Source organism: Urocitellus parryii, chromosome 5 (assembly GCF_045843805.1).
Source record: "Urocitellus parryii isolate mUroPar1 chromosome 5, mUroPar1.hap1, whole genome shotgun sequence".
Taxonomy (NCBI): Eukaryota; Metazoa; Chordata; class Mammalia; order Rodentia; family Sciuridae; genus Urocitellus; species Urocitellus parryii.
In genome coordinates this window covers 173,550,351-173,572,430 of record NC_135535.1, presented here as the reverse complement: position 1 = coordinate 173,572,430, position 22,080 = coordinate 173,550,351, and the positions used below count along the sequence as shown (strand labels likewise).

General features: G+C 34.3%; 1 protein-coding gene across 5 annotated transcripts in view; it reads right to left on the bottom strand.

Moving 5' to 3' along the window:
* The window catches only part of Shld2 (shieldin complex subunit 2), a 79,254-nt gene that overhangs the window by 24,296 nt on the left and 32,878 nt on the right, over nucleotides 1-22,080 (bottom strand). For 3 of the 5 annotated variants that reach the window (XM_077798888.1, XM_077798887.1, XM_077798886.1), the window contains 5 exons: nucleotides 21,129-21,219; nucleotides 16,537-16,651; nucleotides 8,125-8,218; nucleotides 6,251-7,792; nucleotides 3,065-3,172 (listed from right to left, as the gene is read on the bottom strand). In XM_077798888.1, coding sequence (XP_077655014.1) covers nucleotides 3,065-3,172; nucleotides 6,251-7,787 — 1,645 coding nt within the window. In that variant the 5' untranslated portion in view covers nucleotides 7,788-7,792; nucleotides 8,125-8,218; nucleotides 16,537-16,651; nucleotides 21,129-21,219. The remainder of the gene's footprint in view (nucleotides 1-3,064; nucleotides 3,173-6,250; nucleotides 7,793-8,124; nucleotides 8,219-16,536; nucleotides 16,652-21,128; nucleotides 21,220-22,080) is intronic. The other 2 variants (XM_026397046.2, XM_077798889.1) reach the window with 1 other exon arrangement.

Genomic DNA, 22,080 nt, shown 5'->3' with positions numbered 1-22,080 from the left:
AGTCTCAAAAGATTACATGCAACATGATTCCATGTATACAACATTCTAAAATGACAAAACCACTGAGATGGAAGACAAATTGGTGAGAATAGAGTTAAAAGGGGGAGGGTTATTTTTCCATAGGAATAGAATGTAGAAATTGACAGTGAGGAATTGGAATAGTGGTCCACTTTATGCTTTGAATATAGCCCTTGTTGTTCTGCCAATGCAACTTATTTTTAACATGAACATGTTTCTTTCTCTTCTTCTCTCCCTGCTCCTCCCTAATCTCTTTCCCTCCTTGATCTCAATAGAAACAGGATTACAGTTCTTCTCCATTTTAGGCAGATTTATCTATCCTTGAGTACACACCTACCATAGGAAGGAAATAATCCAGACTTTGGGGATGGTACCAGAAGATCTCAGAAATGCCTGTCTTCCAAATTACCAAATGAATTACAATTCCAACAGAGAACATGTGGAATGTAGCCTTTGATTCACCTCTTTAAAAGCCTTGTTCCTACTAATGGGCAAAAATCACAGCCTCTGGAACAGGAGACCGGGTGTTTCTCCCTTGCTAGCAAAGCAATAAACCTTTTCTCCTTTTACTAAAAAAAAAAAAAAAAAAAAAAAAAGGAGGGGGGCGGTTGCAACTATAAAAGATGGCATGAGGGAGTTCCTTTGTGGTGACAAATCCATTTGGTAACTTGGATTATGGTGGTTTTAACACAAATTTATATATAGACTCAAACTGCAAAGAACTACACACACACACACACCCAAGCATATGCCAAAACTAATAAGGTCTGTAGTCTAGTTCAACAGTACTACACTGTTGATTTCCTGGTGTTCATATTATACTAAAGTTATATGTCACCATTGGGAGAAGTTGGGTGAAGCATTCATGGGATATTTATTATTTCTGTAGTCCCCTATGAGTCCATAATTTCACAAATAATATTTTAAGATTAAAAGTTTTTAAATGAAATAAATGAATATCTATATGCCAATAATTTAAATTTGTATCCTAATTTTAAACCTCTGAGTCTTGGACTTTGTATTCAGTTCCTATGTGATACTTCTACTTGGATGCTCCAAAGATATCTCCATTTTAAATGCCTGAATTAGAACCTTCCATTGTACTCATATACCTGTATTTCATTCTTTGCCAATACAAGCCACCAAGTGACTTAAACCAAAAGTCTCTTATTAGTAGATTGCTTTTCTTCCCTCATCCCTAAATCCACACCATCTGGTTAACTCTCTTTACAAATTTATCTCCAATCTATCAATTTCTCTTTATCTCCACTCTAAGTATTGTGTAATTCCCTAACCCTCTGAAATTCCACTCCATGAGCAACACTTCCCAACATCAACCATGATATTCTTCTATATCTTAGTCCTTTGTCAGTTTTCTCCACAACATTCTATTATTTGCAAATACTTTATATATATATAAAATTCTCTTTTGTTTATTTTAGTATACCTTCCACAGAAGAATGTAAGCTACCTGAGGGCAGGCACCGCTGTATCTTTCATGTACTGTTAAGCATAGTGCTTGAAACAATATCAATACATAATACATACATATTGCATAAAGAACTGATTTAGTTATTTTATAAAAATGTGTCAGTATTAATTTTTTGCTGAAGAACTCCCAAGAATACAGTGAAACCTTACCTTTTCTCAACACAGTGGTATCAGTATTCCAATTGCTGAATTAATTGCTGGAATTCTACGCTCTACCCTCCATAACTTCCTATTATTCTAGTTAAACTCTGGTGTAATCAGATTTTCCTAGCTATTTTTCTATTACACTATTACAGTATTCTATCTACTATATTTTGCTAACTTACTATTTCTCCCATTGATTTTACTATACTGTTATTATATGCAGTTTTGATACCTTGTATTTTTTTCTTTCAATCTTCACAAAAACCCTATTAGGTATGTGTATATTATTTCTACTTCACAACTGAGGAGACAGGGATAGTGGGATTAAATATCTTGGATAAAGAAAAGACTTTGGAAGTACTAGGGTCAGGATTCAAATCCTGGCCTCTTAGATTCTAAATATTGTTTCCCTACTTTCTTTTCTTATTTCCTGGAGAAAAAGATAGCTGCAATTTTCTTTATTCAACAACTTATTTTAAAGAGGAGAAAACAATTATCAGAGAAGGAAAATAGTTTTTCCTAGCAATGGTAGATTGAAAATAAGGATTCTAGCCACAGTTGACTGACTCAAGCATTCTTAATCAAACACTCAGAAATTGCATAGAAGAACTTCAGAAATCTATGGAGTGGCTTAGGATTTATAAACAATTTTTTTGTCTACTTATGTAAGTCCATTTTTCTACAGAAAGGGCCCACAGCTTCTCAAAGAGGTCTATGACTTCCTAGATGATGAAAAACTACCACCATAGTAAGAATAAGAAGGTAAGGGCTGTGGTTGTGGCTCAGTGATAGAGAACTTGCCTAATATGTGTGAGGCACTGGGTTCAATCCTCAGCACTGCATAAAAATAAATCAATAAAATAAAGGTATTGTGTCTATCTACAACTAAAAATATATTTAAAAAAAGAAAAGGTGAAACATGAACCACAATGATTTTTAAAATAATTTTGATTTAAAATTTCAAGTTCATTTTTTAAATTCCATTTTTATTCTTACTAACAAAAATAATTGTTTAGAAAACAACCATTTTAACTCTAATCTTTCCTAGTATGTTTATACAGAAATGCTCCTCAAGTTGAAAATATTGTAAGTTGAAAATGTATTAACAGTTAACCTATTACATATTCCAGCTGATCAATACAACACACACTACAGTCTCAGTTATTTCCCCTCCTGATCAGATAGGGTAGATTGGGAGCTGCAGCTCATTGGCACTGCCAGGCTTCTCAAGAGAGTATCATAGTGCACATCACTAGCCAGGGAAAAGATCAAAATTCAAAATCCAAAGTATACGTGTATTACTTTTGTACCATCATAAAGTTTTAAAAAAATTGTAAGGTGAAGCATCATAAGTTAGGGACTGTTTGCACTTGAAATATTAAGAAATTACTATGTTTAAAATACGTCTTACATTCTTCTGGCTGTACAGATGAATAATTCCCAAGATTTAATAACTGACTTGTGAATGTTGATTGGAGTATTATCTCACCAATCCATTGATCCTCATGAATAACAACATCTGAAAAGGGGAAAAAAATCTGATTGTGTCATAAATTCCTTCACATTCTGGTTAATTTACTAATCATAGCAAAATATCATGTAAAACTCCTACACGCCAGGCAACTAAAGTTCAGATACATTAAGTGACTTGCCTAATGGCAGAAAATGATAAAATGACAAATCCAAAATCTTGCAGGTATGCCTTTACATAAGTAAAAGAACCACTTGCCTCTATATATTCAAATTATGTCAATATAGAAACTCACTGCTCTGCAGAGAAATATTTAATGGTTTTCATTTAAATAAGGCAAATGTTGTAATGTATATTTCTGATAAATTGAAAAATAAATATTTTAGGATCTGGAAGCAAAGCAGTTGTTCCAAAGCAGTAGTATCTAGAAGTATAATAATGTTCAGTGTACACTGGTCCCTTCTGCTTTGAATATATTTGAATATAAGGCAGATTTTAAAGAACTTAGTTATTTTCCCTGAATAGCTTGGTAATTATCTTCTATAATATAAAAAGTGAAATACTTCAGAGGTAGAGAACATTTTTCATTGAGAAAAAAGGGGCTATCTGATCTAGGATAGAGAGAGAAGAATCAATTAGTGGAAGTAAACATATCAACAGACAGAAATAGTTCTAGACAAAGCAAAAACTATAATAATAAGTTCTGAACAGAGAAAGGAAGGAAGGAAGGAAGGAAGGAAGGAAGGAAGGAAGGAAGGAAGGAAGGGAGGGAGGGAGGGAGGGAGGGAGGGAGAGGGATAACTACCAGGTAGGATATAATCCATGGACAAAGTGTTAGATGCATAAAATATTAACAATAGCAAAAGAATTTGGTAAATAAGAAAAAACAAGGAGGCATAAATTCAAAGTGATTACTTCCAAATTTATATTCTAAACCCTGTCCTTAGTTTCAGGTTCTTTAATCTACAACTGCCTAATGGATATTCCCAGATAGATTTAGCAACTGGATTTTGCTTGCTCCCCACACTCAGCATTGTCCAAATCTGCTTTCCTTCCATATTACCAATTTCAGGTAAACCAAAACCTGAGGTTATCCTGCATCTTCCTTCACACCCTTGTCCCCAAACACCCACCAGCTGACTCTGCCTAGTGGACCTGCTACTGCCTTTACCCTCCTGCTGCTTTACATCATACATTCCTCTCTTAATAGTTCCCAGTACTCCTTTCAATCCATGCCCCACAATGCTGACAAGTGATTTATTAAGAACATTAATGGGATCAAGTGACTTGCTTAAGGAACACTCAGAGAATCCCCAATACTTAACCAGGAGGAGTTAGCAAAGCTTTCAAGACTTTTCATTGCACTGCACATGTAGCTTAGTAGTAGAGTATTTGTCTAGCATATATGAGGCTCTGAGTTCAGTCCCCACCACTGCAAAACAACAAGAACAACAAAAAAAGACTTTTCATGTTTTGACACTCAGATTGCTGACTCTTCAGAAAAAAGTAGCAAATGAGAAATTCCATAAGAAATTTCTCTGGGAATTTTCCTCCTGGAAAACTTCTGAAAACTAAGGTTGTAAAACCTATGTTAGATTAGTGGTGATAGTGGGACATGGGGAGTGGTGGCCCAGCCTTTGCCTCCTGGTTTCCATTTTGCCCATTCAATGCTATGTCCTAGTTCCTAACTTCTTCAGTCTTTTCCTTAAAAACTGTGATTTCCCCAGATTAAGCCTAGCTCCTTTTCTTTAACTCTAGTCAATAGTCTCCCACAGACAAGCCATATTTATAGCATCTCTTAGTTCTACTGTAATCAAAAACATCTACTGTGTACTAAAAGGAACATGTTCTGGGACATATCTGTTATGTAAAATGTTTCAATTTGGGGATGTATATCAATAGATAGTATGAGCTATCCAAGACAAAGCTATAATAATATACAATTGGATGCTATTGACTAAAATGGGTGCATTCATAAATGTCCATGCAAATATAATCCACTGTTTAATTAGGGCTATGGAAAAAGACTGATTCTTTTCTAAATTTCCATCTTTTCCACCCAAAATAAAACTTATTCAGAAAACAGTAAACTAGGTATATTACTAAGAATGTAGAATAAAAAACTGATATTTTTAAAAGGTCTTCAGATATAACCTAAATGTCCTATAATAGAAAAATAGTTAAGTAAAATCTAATAAAGTCACTTGATAGAATGTAACCTAGTTGTTAACAATTGTATAAAACATTAGGGGGAGAAATACAGAAATAGTAAGGTCAACTTTCCATCTACTAAGAAAAGGCCTCTGGGAAATTTCACAAAGTGAATGACTATGGCAAATGACTATGTAAAATGACTATCGTCCAGACTCTAGCCCTCTCTTCAGAGACTCAGAAAGCTAACCTCATCTAAATTCCAAAAGTGGATATCAGCTCTGTAACATAAGCACATATTAAACAGGTTAATGAGTCAAGAAAATCAGAATACAACTTTTTTCATTTACAATGAAGTATTAATAACTAAAGAAAATACTACAATCTCCTCACCTTGTAAACAGTTCTACAGCTGAAAAGCCAGATCACAAGAGGTATTCAGCACTGAGTTAGATAGAATAGGAGTTAAACGGACTCTCCAACAATAACAACATATAAATAGTGGTATGGGACTATGCTAAGCTTGTTTGTTACAAACTTCCTTTTGCTTCTTTATTAGATTATCCCTGATAATTCTAGAAGAACATCAGATACATTAACTAAACAAACCATTTCTAAGACTACTGCTACTAAGTACACAAAATTATAAGAAAATGAAAAGGAGCCCAATGATATGACCTAAACATTTACATGGTGAATAAATAAGAGGCAGCAAACAGGGAAAGCTTCTTAAAGAAGATGTATAGAATGGCAGTTCAGAACTAAGCTTAGAACAGAGGCCCAGAAATGGCAATGATATTGGGCAACATAAGCAGACTAAAGCAATGCTACAAGAGAGAGCAATCATGCTGGGCCCCTAGGAGGCAAACGGTAAGGTAAAGTAAGAATCCTCAAATACCTAAAGTAGGATAAAACAAACACACACAAAACCATGGCTTTATAAAATAAGCCACCACTAAACTTTGATAACCTCACCTGTGAGTAAAATTATATCTCCCAGAAATACTGTAAGTGCCCAAAATGCAGCAGTTCTCCACAGAAAAACCTTCTTCTTAATTTCTGATTGATCAATTACTATAATTGTTGCTAAAGGCACTTTAGATCCAGAATTGGGTCCAGATTTTATGTTTATTTCTTTCATCTGACTTGGAGTTAGCACCATAGCTAAACAATTATACTTCTGACTTTTAGAATCACAATTTTTTATTAATGATATTTTTTTAATACCCTTAAATTCAGACACATTCCTCTGGCTCATTGCTATGATAGAATCTCTTGCATTAGAACCCAACTTCATTTTCTTAGATACTTGGAGGACTTTAGACAGAGCTTTCGAATTGCCTGATTTATCTTCAGAGCTCCAATTTCTTTTAACAGCACTTTTGTGAAAGGTATTCAGTTGGGAACACTGTGTTCCTGAGCGACACAACTCAATACAGATCTCATTTGGTGACAGTTTATCTTCAGAACTGAAAAGTTTTTGAGATTCTATATTTTCTTCAACATCTTTTTCAGGGTTTATGTGAATGTGGCTACTTTTTTTTTCAGGACAAATAGGACTAAAAAGTTCTAAGGAATATGTTTCTTCATTTTGTCCTCTTTCATGTCCTTCTGCAAAATCATCATTAGGCTGAATAAAACTATCTTCAGTTATTCTTATTTCCCCATGACTTGCCTTTGGTTCAGTTTCCATGCTTATGGTCCCTTTATTTATAGAATTCAGAGCTCTATCCTCCCTTTGAGCTAAAAAAGCAACCTGGCTGGAGATCATTATTCTCAGAAATTCAGTGTCAGTAGATATTTTAAGGTTTGAGACATTCCTAACTGCTCTATCAGACCTTGGCTCATCCACTGCATTAGAGGAAAAGAAGTCCAGACACTGGTTTTGCATTTCATGGTGTTCTGTTGGCTTGTACTTTGTTTCTACAGCTTCAAGATCTGTATTAGTTTGTTTAGTACTACCAACCAAATCCAATATAACTGCACATTTATGATCTAACTGAGAGGAATTTGTTTGAAAGTTTTGACATAAGTTTGATTGATTTTTAGGCTCTTCATCTGTAATTTTATTATTTTCACATTGAACCTTTTGATTCTTTTTTTCTTCAGGTAAATGCTGAACTGTGCCCTTAAATCCGTGTATTTGCACATTAGAATTAGTTACGTCACTCAGCCCTGAAGGGTAAATCTTCTGGGATTTTATATTCTGTGTTTCTGAAGTAAAGTATGTAAAATCATCTTTAACTTGAACAGATCTACTCACAGAATTCACTAAACAACAACCACTTAAAAGATCTGGAGGGCCAGTAATAGCTTCTGAGACTTGATAGTCTTTCAGATTGTTTGGCTCATGGTTTTCGTCCTTCAGATGCAAAGAATGCTGATTGTACCAAAGTTGAATTTTTTTCCAGGGGTCTGCAGTGGACATTAAAGTTGTTCTCTGTGATACTGTCATTTCCAGTGGACTAGCTGGAGCACCCCAAAAAACGTGGACTTGAGATCCTCCACTCATAATTTCTGATAAAAATGAAAAACACCAAATTAATTTTTGATAGATTTTATATATAATATTAACTTAATAATGTATCAAAATAAAATATAAACTGAAAAATTAATAACAATGATTTATTTTCATATGCCATTTAATTATAAAACTGAGACATACACAAGAAATCATAAGAAAAATCAACTTAGTCACAAAAAAATCTTTACCTAAAGATTCTTTCAGATAAATAAAATTAAGAATAAAACTAGCAACATACAGGTAAATATGTTCATTTCTTGTCTTGTAAAACTTGCCCCATTTAAATAACAAGTTAGTAAAAGGGAGGGGTAGCATTTTACATTACCTGTTTTCTTTATTCCATAGATTATCTCAGTAGTTTTGAGCCTCCTTCTTTGAACTGTGAACTCAATTCCCAAAACCAAAATAGAGGGCACAAACTGGCAGGCAGAGAAAATAAAAAAGTAAGATTTTCTTCAAAATGTAAAAGTAACTATATTTTCTATTTTCACTTCAATCTGTTAGAGCACAATCAATAAGAAATTGTTTCTATATTTTCACCTTTTCCATAATCAGATTAATAATAATTATCTTGTAACATATAGATAAAAGAAAAACTCAGTATCATTTAAACTTTTTTCATTAACTGTGATAACTTGAAATAAATAAATCTAAGAAAACATCATTCTTACTGAGATAAACATAAAAGAATCATATCAATGTTTGTTTATTCATAACTGACTAAATAAACACTTGTTAAACAGATCTATTCCTAGAATTCATTGAAAACATTTTTACAGTGTTATATACGGGCAAAAGACAGAAAAGGTTCTCAACATGAGGGAATTGTTGACCTGGTTTAAAAACAACTGGAGGAGCAACAGTGAACATAAGTTTGTAGTTTCAAAATAATGTAAGCAATACTATAACCTATAAACGGGAAATAATGATCTACTAGGGAAGAGTGCTCTTATAGAAGGTAGCTACAAGCATTTCAAACAAGAAATAGGATCTATAAAAGGGCAAAATTACGAAAGTCTTATGAAGAACTGAGGACTTCGGTTAGGGTATAGGGTCCACTGTAAAAACATAGGAAACATCAAATCATGAAAAGCCCATGTGGAAGTATATGCAAAATGAGGTCTAAGCCAAGCAATGCCAGCTATAATCCCCTGTCACACTTAATATTTCTTGAAGATTTGCTCATTGGCACCTCTTCCTAATCTGATCATAGCTCATAATTTCAATATCAGTGTATATGATCCTTCCTATATCCTGGCTCATCTCATGGTTCCTTGACCTCCTCTTCTCTGTTGACTTTCTTTCCCCCATTATTCAGTCATCTACTTGTATAATTATACAAAATACCATTATCAATAACTGCATACCCTTTCCTAATTTCAATATTGTTTTCAACTTTCTACTCTATCTTCCAATTTTTTTCCCTCTAGATGTACAACTTCAACAGTTCTTTGACCACATGGGATACACAATCAAAGCACTTATCTTACCATACATTTTACAGCCTCTTTCTTCATTTCCCTCCTTAATCATCTTAAATTCCAGAGTTTACCATAATCACTTCCTATCATGTTTTTCTAACTCTACTATTTTGATCTCCAAGGTACTTATGCAGCTACATCATCACCTACGCTGGCCAGAAGTAATTAGAGAAAAAAATACACAATCATCTGAAAACTGATCTCATTTTAAATTTATTACCACTAACCTAAAGGCAGTATCTAGCAATACTGTCCTTCCCTATCCATTCACTCTTAAAGATAATTCTTTTATACACTTTTATATAATCTCCAGCATCTCATTCCCAACCTCCACTCATAGCTACATATTTCAATTCACAAATTCCCAACAATACATCCACCAACCCAGCTCTATGAGTCTTATACATGCTACCTACCTTCCTGTTACTATGGACTAACTATCATGTTTCAATGCAAGACCATCTCTTTCACACTTAACACACCAACATGGTCCCACTTTCCTACTCAGGCTTTAATAATTTTCCCTGGCTCTCCTCCGTCAGGGATTTTTCTCTGTACTGGAGCATTTCCATTAACACATGAACATGCTGTTACTTTTCCCCATGCTGTTATTCATCACTTATTACACCATGTTCTCTATTTCTATCTTCAGCCAAATTCTTTGAAAGAATTATCTATACTCCCTTTGCTCCTGTTTATTCTTAAACCCACTGCACCAAGCTTTTGTCCAAATCTATAAAGAAACAACAGCTTATCTTAAGGTCTCCAATGACCCCCACACTGCCCTTTATCAACTCTAGTTTTAGCTTAATTGGCCTATCAGCAACATTGACTCATTTTGGGGGGGGGGTGCGGGAACCTGGGATTGAACTCAGGGGCAATCAGCCACTGAGCCATATCCCCAGCCCTATTTTTGCATTTTATTTAGAAACAGGAACTTACTGAGCTGCTTAGCACCTTGCTTTTGTTGAGGCTGGCTTTGAACTCCCGATCCTCTTGCCTCAGCCTCTCAGTCGCTGGGATTACAGGCATGTACCACTGTGCCCAGCCACTGACTCCTTCTTTTCATTGGACTTTAAGGATATCATATCCTCTTGCATCTTGACCCATCTCAAACTCTTACCAATTGCTCTTTCTAGCTTTTGCAAGCTGCTCCTTTGCTAGCTGCTTCTCAGCTCTTCAATTTCTTGTACAAGGTCCCAGTACTTGAATCTCTGAACTCACTACCTACATTCAGTCTCAGGGCTTTAAATGGCTTCTACAGGATAATAGTCCACAACCTCTCCTTTGAATTCTTGACTCCTTATCCAATTTTCTACTTATTCCTTGCCATCACAAGATATCTAATAGGTATCCATACATATAAAAGGTAAAGTAGCAGGCCTGAGACTACATCCTTTTAAAAAATCTGCATATAAAGGAGACCTTGGCTGGCTGGTATCTGTGAAAGAATGGTATTTATGTAAAACAATAGAGTCAATCCTGAACACTTGCTTTCTTTCTGGAAGTTTGACATTTTGGTACTGCTAGACAGAGGCTGGCTATTTGACTCAGTCTCCTTAAAGAAATAGATGAATCAAGGTCTGGGACAGGAAATTACAGATGAACCTAAAATATATCATACCAGAAGCCCTGCCCCCTAAAAACAATTATAAAAGATGATTAGGATTATATCAAAAGAAATCAGAATTAACTTGAAGAAGTTCCCATAAACATATGAGCATAAAGAAGGCAAACAAGGTAATGGGTCAGATCATATCAAACATGCTTAAATCCCCATGAGTAAATAGAGAAAACTAAAGCAAACTCTCAATGGTCATAGGGACTTCTTTAAAGCTGATAGATGAGATTTTAAAAAGAATTTCATCCTATCTTAATAATATCCTAAGATAACCAATTATGTGATGAAAAGAAATCTTTTTTTTTTTTTTTAATTTTGTGATACTTAGGATCAAACCCACAACTTCATGCTTGCTAGGCAAACTCTCTACCAATGAGCTAAATCCCCAGTCTTTTTTAAATTTTAAGACAGGGTCTCTCACCAAATTGCCCAGAACAGTCTTGAACTTGTAATCCCCCTGCCTCAACCTCCCAAGAAGCTGTAATAGGATTGAACCTCCATGCCCAGCTAGAAATCTATCTTTATTTTTATTTATTTTTTTAAAGAGAGAGGGAGAGGGAGAGAGAGACAGAGAGAGAATTTTAATATTTTATTTTTTAGTTATCGGCAGACACAACATCTTTGTTTGTATGTGGTGCTGAGGATCGAACCCGGGCCGCACGAACGCCAGGCGAGCACGCTACCACTTGAGCCACATCCCCAGCCCAGAAATCTATCTTTATAGAGATCCTGCTAGTAACCAAAGAAGGAATGATATACTATCATCATTTTGCTAGCTGCGTCTCAGCTCCTCAATTTCTTGTACATTTGTGAATTAGTGGATCTTTTAGGCAATGATCCTTAATGGTCACTAACCTCACAAAGATAAAGACTGTAAGAAAGAGTGAAGGAAACCTATAGATTGAGACCAATTACAATGCATGGGTCTTATTTAGATCCTGACTTGGACAAACAAATATGAAAGTATTATAAGACAATTGGAAAAACTGAAACGTTGACTAACATTTGATAAATGAAAGAATTACTGTCAGTTTATAGTGAGATAAGGCTATTGTGGCTACATTTAAAAAGCAGTATGTGCTGAAGATATGAAGTGTTTTCAGATAGAATAGTATTCTATCTCAGATTTCTTCATAATAACATCAGAGAGGAGGGGCAAAAGGTGTAGACAAAACAAGACTGGCCATGTGTCAATAACTGGTGAGATGAGGGTGATGAAACACAAAACAATTCACTGCACTAATCTATTTTTGTACATGTTAAAATATCCTACAATACAAATCTGTTTGTTTTTAAGAAACCACTGTTTCACATCCACAGGATTGAGAAAAAATTTGAATAGTCTGACAATACCCAAGATTGGAAAACTCTTATGTTGGAAGAGTAAATTGGCAAACGGCTTTGAAGTATAATTTGGAAAAATGCAGTAAAACTGAGGGCACACATACCATTTAAGAGAACAACTGTACTTCCAAGTTTCTACCCTGGCAAATTCTTACCCATGTATACGTAAGAAAGCATGTACAAGAGTGATCATGGGAAACTACAAACAATAAATTAAAAACAACTTAAACTCCATGAAGAAGAGACTGGATAAAGCATGGAATATTCAGAGATACTACGACATGACAACAAAAATAAATGAATAAGAGCTACATGTCAACACAGATCCATTTTACAAATATAATTGTAAATAAAAATGAAATTTTAAGCCAGATGCAGTGGGTGCATGCTTGTAATCCCAACAATTCAGGAGACTGAGACAGGAGGATCACAAGTTCAAAGCTAGCCTCAGCAACTGAGCAAAGCTCTAAGCACATTAGTGAGACCCTGTCTCAAAATAAAAAATAAAAAATGGCTGGGGACGTGGCTCAGTAGTTAACACCCATGAGTTCAATCCATAGTACCAAAAAAGTAAATAAATAAAAAGTAATTCTAAGAATACAATATATAGCTAGGTGCAGTACCATATGCCTGTAATCTCAGCTATTTGGGACACTAAAGCAGAAGGATTGCAAGTTTGCGGCCAGCCTCAGTAATTCAGCCAAACCCTGTCTCAAAATAAAAAATAAAAGGGGCTGGAAATGTAGCTCAGTGGTAAAGCATCCCTGGGTTAATTCTCCAATAGTAAAAAATAATAAAAATAAAAATAAATTAAAAGTTCTGGGGATGTAGCTGGGCGCTAGAGGGTCCTTGGGTTCAATCCCCAAGTACACATACATACACATATATATATATACACACACATATATATGTTTATATTTGTTTTTATTCATATATATATATATATATATATATATATATATATATATATAATGACTTTTAAAACAACCAATGTAGGATTGTGATTACTTTTGGGGTAGAATAAAAGGGATGTGATCTAGGGTACACAGAAGGTTTCAACTATACTGATCACATTTTATTTTTTAACTATATATATTTACATAAGTATTCATTATATTGTTCAGAAATATTTTTAATATTTTTTTGAATCCTACAGAGAAAAACACTAAGAAGCAAGTTTATGGATGATTTTTAAAAGAGTTTTATATTTTAAAAGTTTTACTATCATGGATAATTAATGTGTATTGTTTTCATAATATCAATTTTTTTGGTAATTCAGGCTTTTCTTTCACAGTCTTTCAACAGAATATAATGCTCCAACAGTTTCATAACAATATATAGCTAGGTGCAGTACCATATGCATACTGCATTTCAGTATGAATTGAGAACAATGATAGCCACTGTTAAGGAACTAGTAGATAAAATAAATATACTACAATTTTCAGTTTGTAATAATGAATTATTATTGAGACAAAATTATAGTAAATTTAGGTGTGAAGTTTTGACTCACTGAAAATCAAAGAACTAAGCATCACTATAATTATCACATATCCCACCCTAATTTAATCCTCATAGAAAGATTAATCTGCATAAGGAGTAACAGATATATGAGATCTAATTTTTTTGTTTTTATGATTATATGCCATTATTAGACTTGCCACTAGGAGGCTCCAAATAGCACAGCAAAATCCTTCAAGTTCAAGATATATACTGAAACCAGGAAGAGAGGAATATATTATCCTGATAAACTGGAGGAAGTACTTAGATATATGCAAAACAAGTTCATAAAGCTGCCAATGATAAAGAACTCTTTTAAATTTTTAGTTTCCTCTCCAATGGTTTCTTCCCTTTAGTATCAAAATTTTTAAAATTAAAAAAATTTAAAAAAAACCACTTCTATCTGGTTTCTTTGTTCTCACTTCTCATTTATTTTTCAAGCTCTAATTTGACTTCTATCCCAACAATTTTGCTATAATACTTAGAAACTAATAACTTTCTAATAGTCAAACATAAAGGTCAGTTTTCAAACCTTTTCTTACTGCCATTTGAAACTGTTTATCAGTTCTTCTTTCCTCAAATATTTTACATTTTTAATCCTAAAAGACCACCAAATTAGAAATATTTTGTGATTTATCTGACAATCATTCACACTCAACACTATTTGTCAGGCATTATGGCCAAGTATTAAGAATGCACAACAAAAAAAAAGGATCTTTAAAATGATAATTATAAAGCAATGATATGAGCTACTACAGAATTAAAAGCAAGGGTGTCCTCAGAAGAAAGAAGCCTGGGACAACACAATCAACATGTAACTGCCCATTATCTGTATTTTTCATAGGCTTTTTTGACTATGGTTAACCACAAAATTGTTACTTAATTTGTTAAAGTCATTATCAACATTATTAAATCTTCAGAAAACAGTTGTACTCTTCAGCCCAGGAAAGCTATCTAAATTGGATCACCTAAGAGATAGGCCTATTGTTGCTAATCTCCAAGACATTTAAAGAGTATATGATACTGCTTTTGTGTCCTCGATTAACACTATCTCCTAAATGCCTGAAAATCTAACTTTCATTTCCTATCTCTATTAAGACAATAGTGAAGTCCAAATTGCCATCTACACCCAGCACTTCACCATTTCAGCTGTAAAACTCTTTCTTTCCTTAGTTTCTAGATCACTGCTCTTTCCTAACTGGTTCTTTCACTGCTCTGATTTTTCTTTACTTCTTCCTGGTGCATCTCTTCATTTCACTCATTTCTTTTTTTTTAATTTATTTTTTATTCTAATTTGTTATATATGACAGCAGAATGTATTATAATTTATATTACACCTATAGAGTACAATTTTTCATATCTCTGGTTGTGCATAAAGTATATTCACACCATTCGTGTCTTCATACATGTACTTAGGGTAATGTTATCTATCCATCACCTCACATATTTCTGGAAATTTTTGTTTGTTTGTTTGTTTGTTTGTTTGTTTTTGATGCTGGGAATTGAACTCAGGGGTACTCAACCACTGAGCCACATCCCCAGCTCTATTTTGTATTTTAGTTAGAGACAGGGTCTCACTGAGTTACTTGGTGTCTTGCTCTTCTGCTAAGGCTGGCTTTGAATTTACAATCCTCCTGACTTAAGCTTCCAGAGCAACTGGGAGTACAGGGTGTGCCACTGAGCCAGGCTTTTCTGGAGAATTTCATCCAATCCTACCACATATCCAACTGTGTCTTACAAATCTACATTGAACCATCTTTTTTCTTTCTCTTTCTCTCTCTCTCCTCTTCAGACCTATATTTCTAGCATCACCACATTTGATAGGATCACAGAAGAATCAAGGGCAAGATTCAAATCTCTATTTGCCTTCTAGATTCAGAAAGATGGTGAAGCACAGTGGTAAAACTAAAGTGTCTTGAGAGTTCAAAGAACCACCCAAAGAAAGAGATGTCTGAGGTAAATAAAAATTCTACAAAGCATGTTATTTATATGTAACAATTACTTCAGTGTACCTTCACTTATTTGTCTGAATAAATACCCCTATAAATGTAGGATTCCCACCCTTCCAAAAATTAACTAGAAAGCCCCATTTAAAAATGAGTATTTTTTAAACCTATTTATACCAAAGGCTGCTACTACTAAGTACCAGAATGAATAGGAGTTATGAATGTGTAAGTAAAGGGATGGACAGTGATGAGGGCAGGGGAAACAACATATTTATCATAGCAAAATTAAATACAAGAGTTAAGTTAACAGATAACCAATGAGTTTCAAAGATTCTAGAATTCATTTTGGGTGTATGCAGAGGGTTAAAGCTCAGTGAGATACCAGATGAAACTTGCAAGTACATATCCATTACCACAGTTAATAATTACACAATTTCTCAATCTGCAGGAGGCCACTTCAGTCGGAAAGACCAATATGACCATAATCTTTTATCTTTAGAGTGGTCAGAGTCTGATGAATGGGTCAAAGATTTATAAAACAGGATGGACTGTATCAGCAGGTTTTGTCTTTGCAGAATAGGGCAACTAAAAAATGCTTATTACTAAAGACATGGCATTAAAAGAGAGCACTTTCTCCATCTTATAACAAACTCCAAAACTACACTATTATAATGAGTTATAACTATTATGAACACTTTTTGTGTCTATTTCACCAAAATACCAACAACTATAAAATTATTCAATAGCATCAACTAACAAAATGAAGAAGCAGAAGCATGGGATCATAATTAAAAACATGGTTTGGAAACAAAACAGATGTGAGTTCAAATCCCTGCTTTCCAACTTACCAAAACTGCAAAATAGAAAGCCCTGAAGTCAGGTGATCATTACATGGAGTTCATTATACTGTCCTTTATAAATCCATATATATTCCACAAATCCATAATAATGGATCAAATTTTTCTGTCAAAAGAGAATAAGTTTGTTAATTGAAAATAACATCAATCACTTCCATAGAGTGCTATAATGAGATGGTATACAGTAATTACTCAATAAATAATTAGCTTTTTATAGTCTTATACCTAGGAAACTCTATACATACATACTTGACAAAATCCCCTGTATTTCTTTCATGTGTTTGTCTTTAATGTGTATTTTTACACAGTGGTAATGATAAAATTGAAATAATTTGTATTCTGCTTCAACCAATACATGCCTACCCTTCTATGTCAACTTATAATCTTCTTAATAATTTTTAATACTTGCTTGGTATCTTAAAGATGAGTCTCATTTAGTTAACCATTATTTCTAATTTATTAACTTGTTTCTTTTTTTAATTTGCATTTTAATTGACAAGGAAAAATAGAATATCTTTATGGTAGAACACATCATGTTTTGATATATGCATACATTGTGAAATTCATAAATCAAGAAAATTAGCATATGTATTACCTTACTATTTATCTTCTACTTATCTTGTATTTGTATGAAACTTAAAATCTACCCTTAGCAATTTTCACTATATATTAACTTCAGTCACTGTAATGTATATTAACTTGTTTTCAATTTATCATTATGAAAAATAATGCTACAATAAATTATTTAGCTCATTTAGATCACTTTTCAATTATTTTATTTTGATAAACTCCTAGGTATGGGATTACTAGATTCATTTTATGTACATTTTATGACTATTAATATTTATTATATTGCTGTTTGCTAAAGAACTGGATGGCTTATAATGCCACCAACAATACCTGAGGGTACCAATCTTACCACAATATTGTTAGAATCTTAAAAAGTAATTTTGTGTAGCCAGGCATGGTGGCACATACCCATAATCCCAGCAACTCAGCAAGCTGAGGCAGGAGGATTGCAAGTTCAAGGCCAGCCTCAGTAATTTACTGAGACCTCAGCAACTTGGTAAGACCCTGTCTCAAAAAATAAAAAGGACTAGGTAAAGTGCCCCTGGATTCAATTCCCAGTACCAAAAAAAAAAAAAAAAAAGTAATCTTGATAGTAAGGATATTGAGGTACTTTACTATTGTTTTATTTGCATTTCTCTAGTTATTTGCAAAATTAAAAAGAGTGAATTTTAAATTATACGTGGATTAATACTTTTAATACACGAGGAATATGCAAGCTTGTGTACACAAAGATACACAAAGCAACAAAAATAGATTAGGGGGGCTGGGGATGTGGCTCAAGCAGTAGGGTGCTCGCCTGGCAAGTGCGGGGCGCAGGGTTCGATCCTCAGCAACACATAAAGATGTTGTGTCCGCCGAAAACCAAAATAAATAAATAAATATTTTTAAAAATTCTCTCTCTCTGTCTCTCTCTCAAAAAAAAAAAATAGGTTAGGAAGCATATATCACAGGGGAAAAATGTACATGGTTTGAAACACGGATGACACCTATCCTCTTCATAAAGTGCAAGAAAATTTTATAAATTAATGAGAAAACATTTTCTACCTATCAAACTAGCAAAGATTCATTAAAAGAGTACAGGGTACAGGGCAATGGTTTATACCGGTAGGAGTTTAAACTAGTAAAACATTTCTGGAGGGCAATATGGCAATCTACGTCAAAGGTCTGAAAATTCTGTCTCCCTTTGGTCTCATTATATTTCTAGGAATTTAACAAAAAGAAATACATTATAAACATTCTCACAAATTCACCTACAGGATTTTCGTAGCACTGTTCTTTATAATGTTAGGAATATATCCATCAGTTGAGGTCTGGTTATACAAATTATGGCAGATCCAAACAAAAGCAAACAATACAGCCATTTACAACAATGAAGAATATAGTCATATAAAAATTTGTTCTCAATACAGTGATAGGTAAAACAAGGAAACTATAAAAAATTAGATACAGAAAATTTCATTTTACATATATATTTGAAAAATATCAACGTCCATTTTACTAATATTTACACTGAGGTTAAAATACTTATGTGTTCTTTGTGATGACTGATATAAGTGGTGGTAAAAAAGAAAAAAAAAGAAACAGTTCTTGCCATACATGGTGACACATAAAAATTTTTTAAAGAGCAGAGGATGTAGCTTAGTGATAAAGTGCCCCTGGTTTCCATTCCTAGTACCAAAAACAAAAACAAAAAGAGAAAGAGTTTTGTTTTGTTTTGTTTTGTTTTTGGGATACTAGGGATTAAACTCAGGGGCACTCAACCACTGAGCCACATCCCCAGCCCTATTTTGTATTTTTTTTTAATATTTATTTTTTTTAGCTGTAGTTGGACACTATACTTTTATTTTATTTGTTTATTTTTTAATATGGTGCTGAGGATCTAGTCCAGGGCCTCGAATGTGCTAGGAGAATGCTCTACTGCTGAGCTACAACCCCAGTCTCCTATTTTGTATTTTATTTAGAGACAGGGTCTCACTGAGTTGCTTAGCACCTCACTTTTACTGAGGCTGGCTTTGAACTCACATGCCTTCTGTCTCAGCCTCCCAAACCACTGGGATTACAGGTGTGCTCCACTAGCCCAGCTGAGTTTTTGTATTATTTAACCTCATTTAACCAATCCAATTTGTTGTCTTAATTCATTTGTACTAACAAATAACTGTGAATACTAGTAATTCATATACTATATACATTTATGCTAAACTCTATTCTTAAGAATTACTAATAGTTACTAGATACTAGTATCAGGTTTTCCACATTATATATTAATTGTGAAAGGTTATAAGATACCCATACATGTTATTTGTATCTCAAAAAGAAAAGCAATTGAAGTTTAAAGCTATTACTCATTCCTGTATCTGAAGTAAAAGCTACTAAAACAAACCTGAGCAGACAATTAATTTCTTTTTTAAAAAATGTTGTAGATGGATATAGTAACTTTATTTATTTATGTGGTGCTGAGGATCAAATCCAGTGCCTCACAGGTGTTAGGTGAATGCTCTACCAATGAGCCAGCCACAACCTTAGCCCCTGGATAATTAATTTCTTAAATTTTCTTTCCTAAGTACTGATTTGCTTTGTAGTTGTCTTTGGTATTCATATAAAATATCTATAATCATATTTTTATCATCACCTCTTATCACCACCTAAGGTTAGTACAGTACAAGTGAGCCTCTTATCCCTGCTTGCAATACAAATGGGACTTTCTCCCTCTCACTTTCCTTTACAAGGCACTTACCTTCTTCCAATAAAGTCCAAAGATTTAAACGGCAAGTGAACCTTAATCTAGCTTTTTGCTCCCCACCTTACAAATAGGTTGACACACAGTGGTAGAGGGGCGCTTTACCACTGAGCTTTATACCTAGCCCTATGCACTTTCATATATATATATATATGTTGTAGATGAACACATAGTATCTTTATTTATTTTTATGTGGTGCCAAGGATCAAACCCAGTGCCTCACACATGCAAGGTAAACGCTTTACCACTGAGCTACAGTCCCAGCCCCCCTCCACTTTCTTAATGACATATTTTAAAGAATGCAATTTTAACTTAAGTAAATTCTAATTAATCAATATTTTTTCTTATTCCAATCTTTTTTATCTTAGCTTGTTATCCAAGAAATATTCCAGGGTTATAAGGTTATTTTCCTTTTGAAATTCCTAGAAGGTATGGCAGTTTAAAAAGATATTAACAAGTAAGGCACAATGCACAATGCCTAAAGACTCAGAGGCTGAAGCAGAGGATCTCAGGTTTAAGGCCAGCCTGAGCAATTTAGGGAGACCCTGTATCAAAATTTAAAAGAAAAAAAAAATAACTGGGGGGCTGGGGATGTGGCTCAAGCGGTAACGTGCTCACCTGGCATGCGTGCGGCCCGGGTTCGATCCTCAGCACCACATACAAACAAAGATGTTGTGTCCGCCGAGAACTAAAAAATAAATATTAAAAAAAAAAATTCTAAAAAAAAAAAAAAATAAAATAACTGGGGATGTAGCTCAGTGGTGAAGTGCCCAGGTTCAATACCCATTACAAAAAAAAAAAAAAAAAAAAAAGTCCACAAATTCTTTGATACTCCTCCTGTAACAGGGGTTCATTTAATACCATCCCTTGCTCTCTCCTCTCCTCTTTGCCTTCCACCCCTCCCTAAATCAGTTTGGCTGAACAAAAGTCCTTCTTAAGGCTTTAGTTAACTAGCTGCAGGTCATAATGATGTTACTTCAAGAGAAAACACACATCTGGATGCCAAAGACCTTGACCAATACAAGGACTCCCTACCTATTGTTTCACTGTACACCCTTTTCTACTATAAAAACTCTTTGCATACTGAAACCCACAAAGATGGAGATCTGAGAAGCAAAAAAGTCTATTCTTTCTTTCCTAGGACTAGCTAAATAAACCCATTTCCTCTAACTAACTTGTCTCCAGATGAGCAGTGAGTAGCACGACATCCATTATTTCAGTTAAGATTCAAGAGTTACCATATTAGAGTGCTATTGCCAGGTGCAGTGGCACATACCTGTAGTCCCAGATACTCAAGAATCTAAGGCAAGAGGATCACTTGAGCTTAGGAGTTACAGGTCAGCTTGGGCAACAAACAGACCCCATTTCTAAAAGGAAAGAAAAAAAATTATCTAAGCTTAATTCCTCTAACCTTGAATATAGGCTGGAGTAATGAATAGAATACAGTAAAGTGACAGTGTGTGACTTTCTTTCTTTTTTTTTTTTTAAGAGAGAGAGAATTTTTTAATATTTGTTTTTTTTAGGTATCGGTGGACACGACATCTTTGTATGTGGTACTGAGGATCGAACCCGGGCTGCACGCATGCCAGGCGAGCGCGCTACCGCTTGAGCCACATCCCCAGCCCAGTGTGTGACTTTCAAGACTTGTCATAAAAGGCACTCAGCTTCCTCCTTGCTCTCTCTCTTGTATCACTCACTCTGAGGGAAGACAGCTACCAGGTCCTAAGGGCACTTGAGTGAGCGATTCTCCAACTCCACTCCAGCCTTCAGATATAACTATACTTGTTACCATCTTGACTGAAACCTTATTAGAGACCTAAGCCAGAATTACCTAGCTAAGGTCCTCCTGTGTTTTCGACACAGAATAGCTGCAAAATAATAAATATTTGTTGCTTTAAGCCACTAAATATTAGGAAATTTGTTATATAGAAAGAGATGATACAGAAATTTTAGGTATATGATGAAATGCAATTCCATTAGTTTCTGTGTATGGAGTAAGTAGGTATACTAGTTCATTGTTTCCCATATAAATATGAAGGTAGAATGACATTTTTTTTTTCCTGCTGGACTGACTTGACACTTGGGTGGGAATAAGTGTCTGTGTATTTCTGAGTTCTCCATTGTGTTCTATTGATATGTACATCATTACACCAAGATCACACTGCTTTGTTTACTGTAGCTTCAAAGGAAATCTTGGTATTGGGAAATAAAAGGCCTCTGACTTTCTT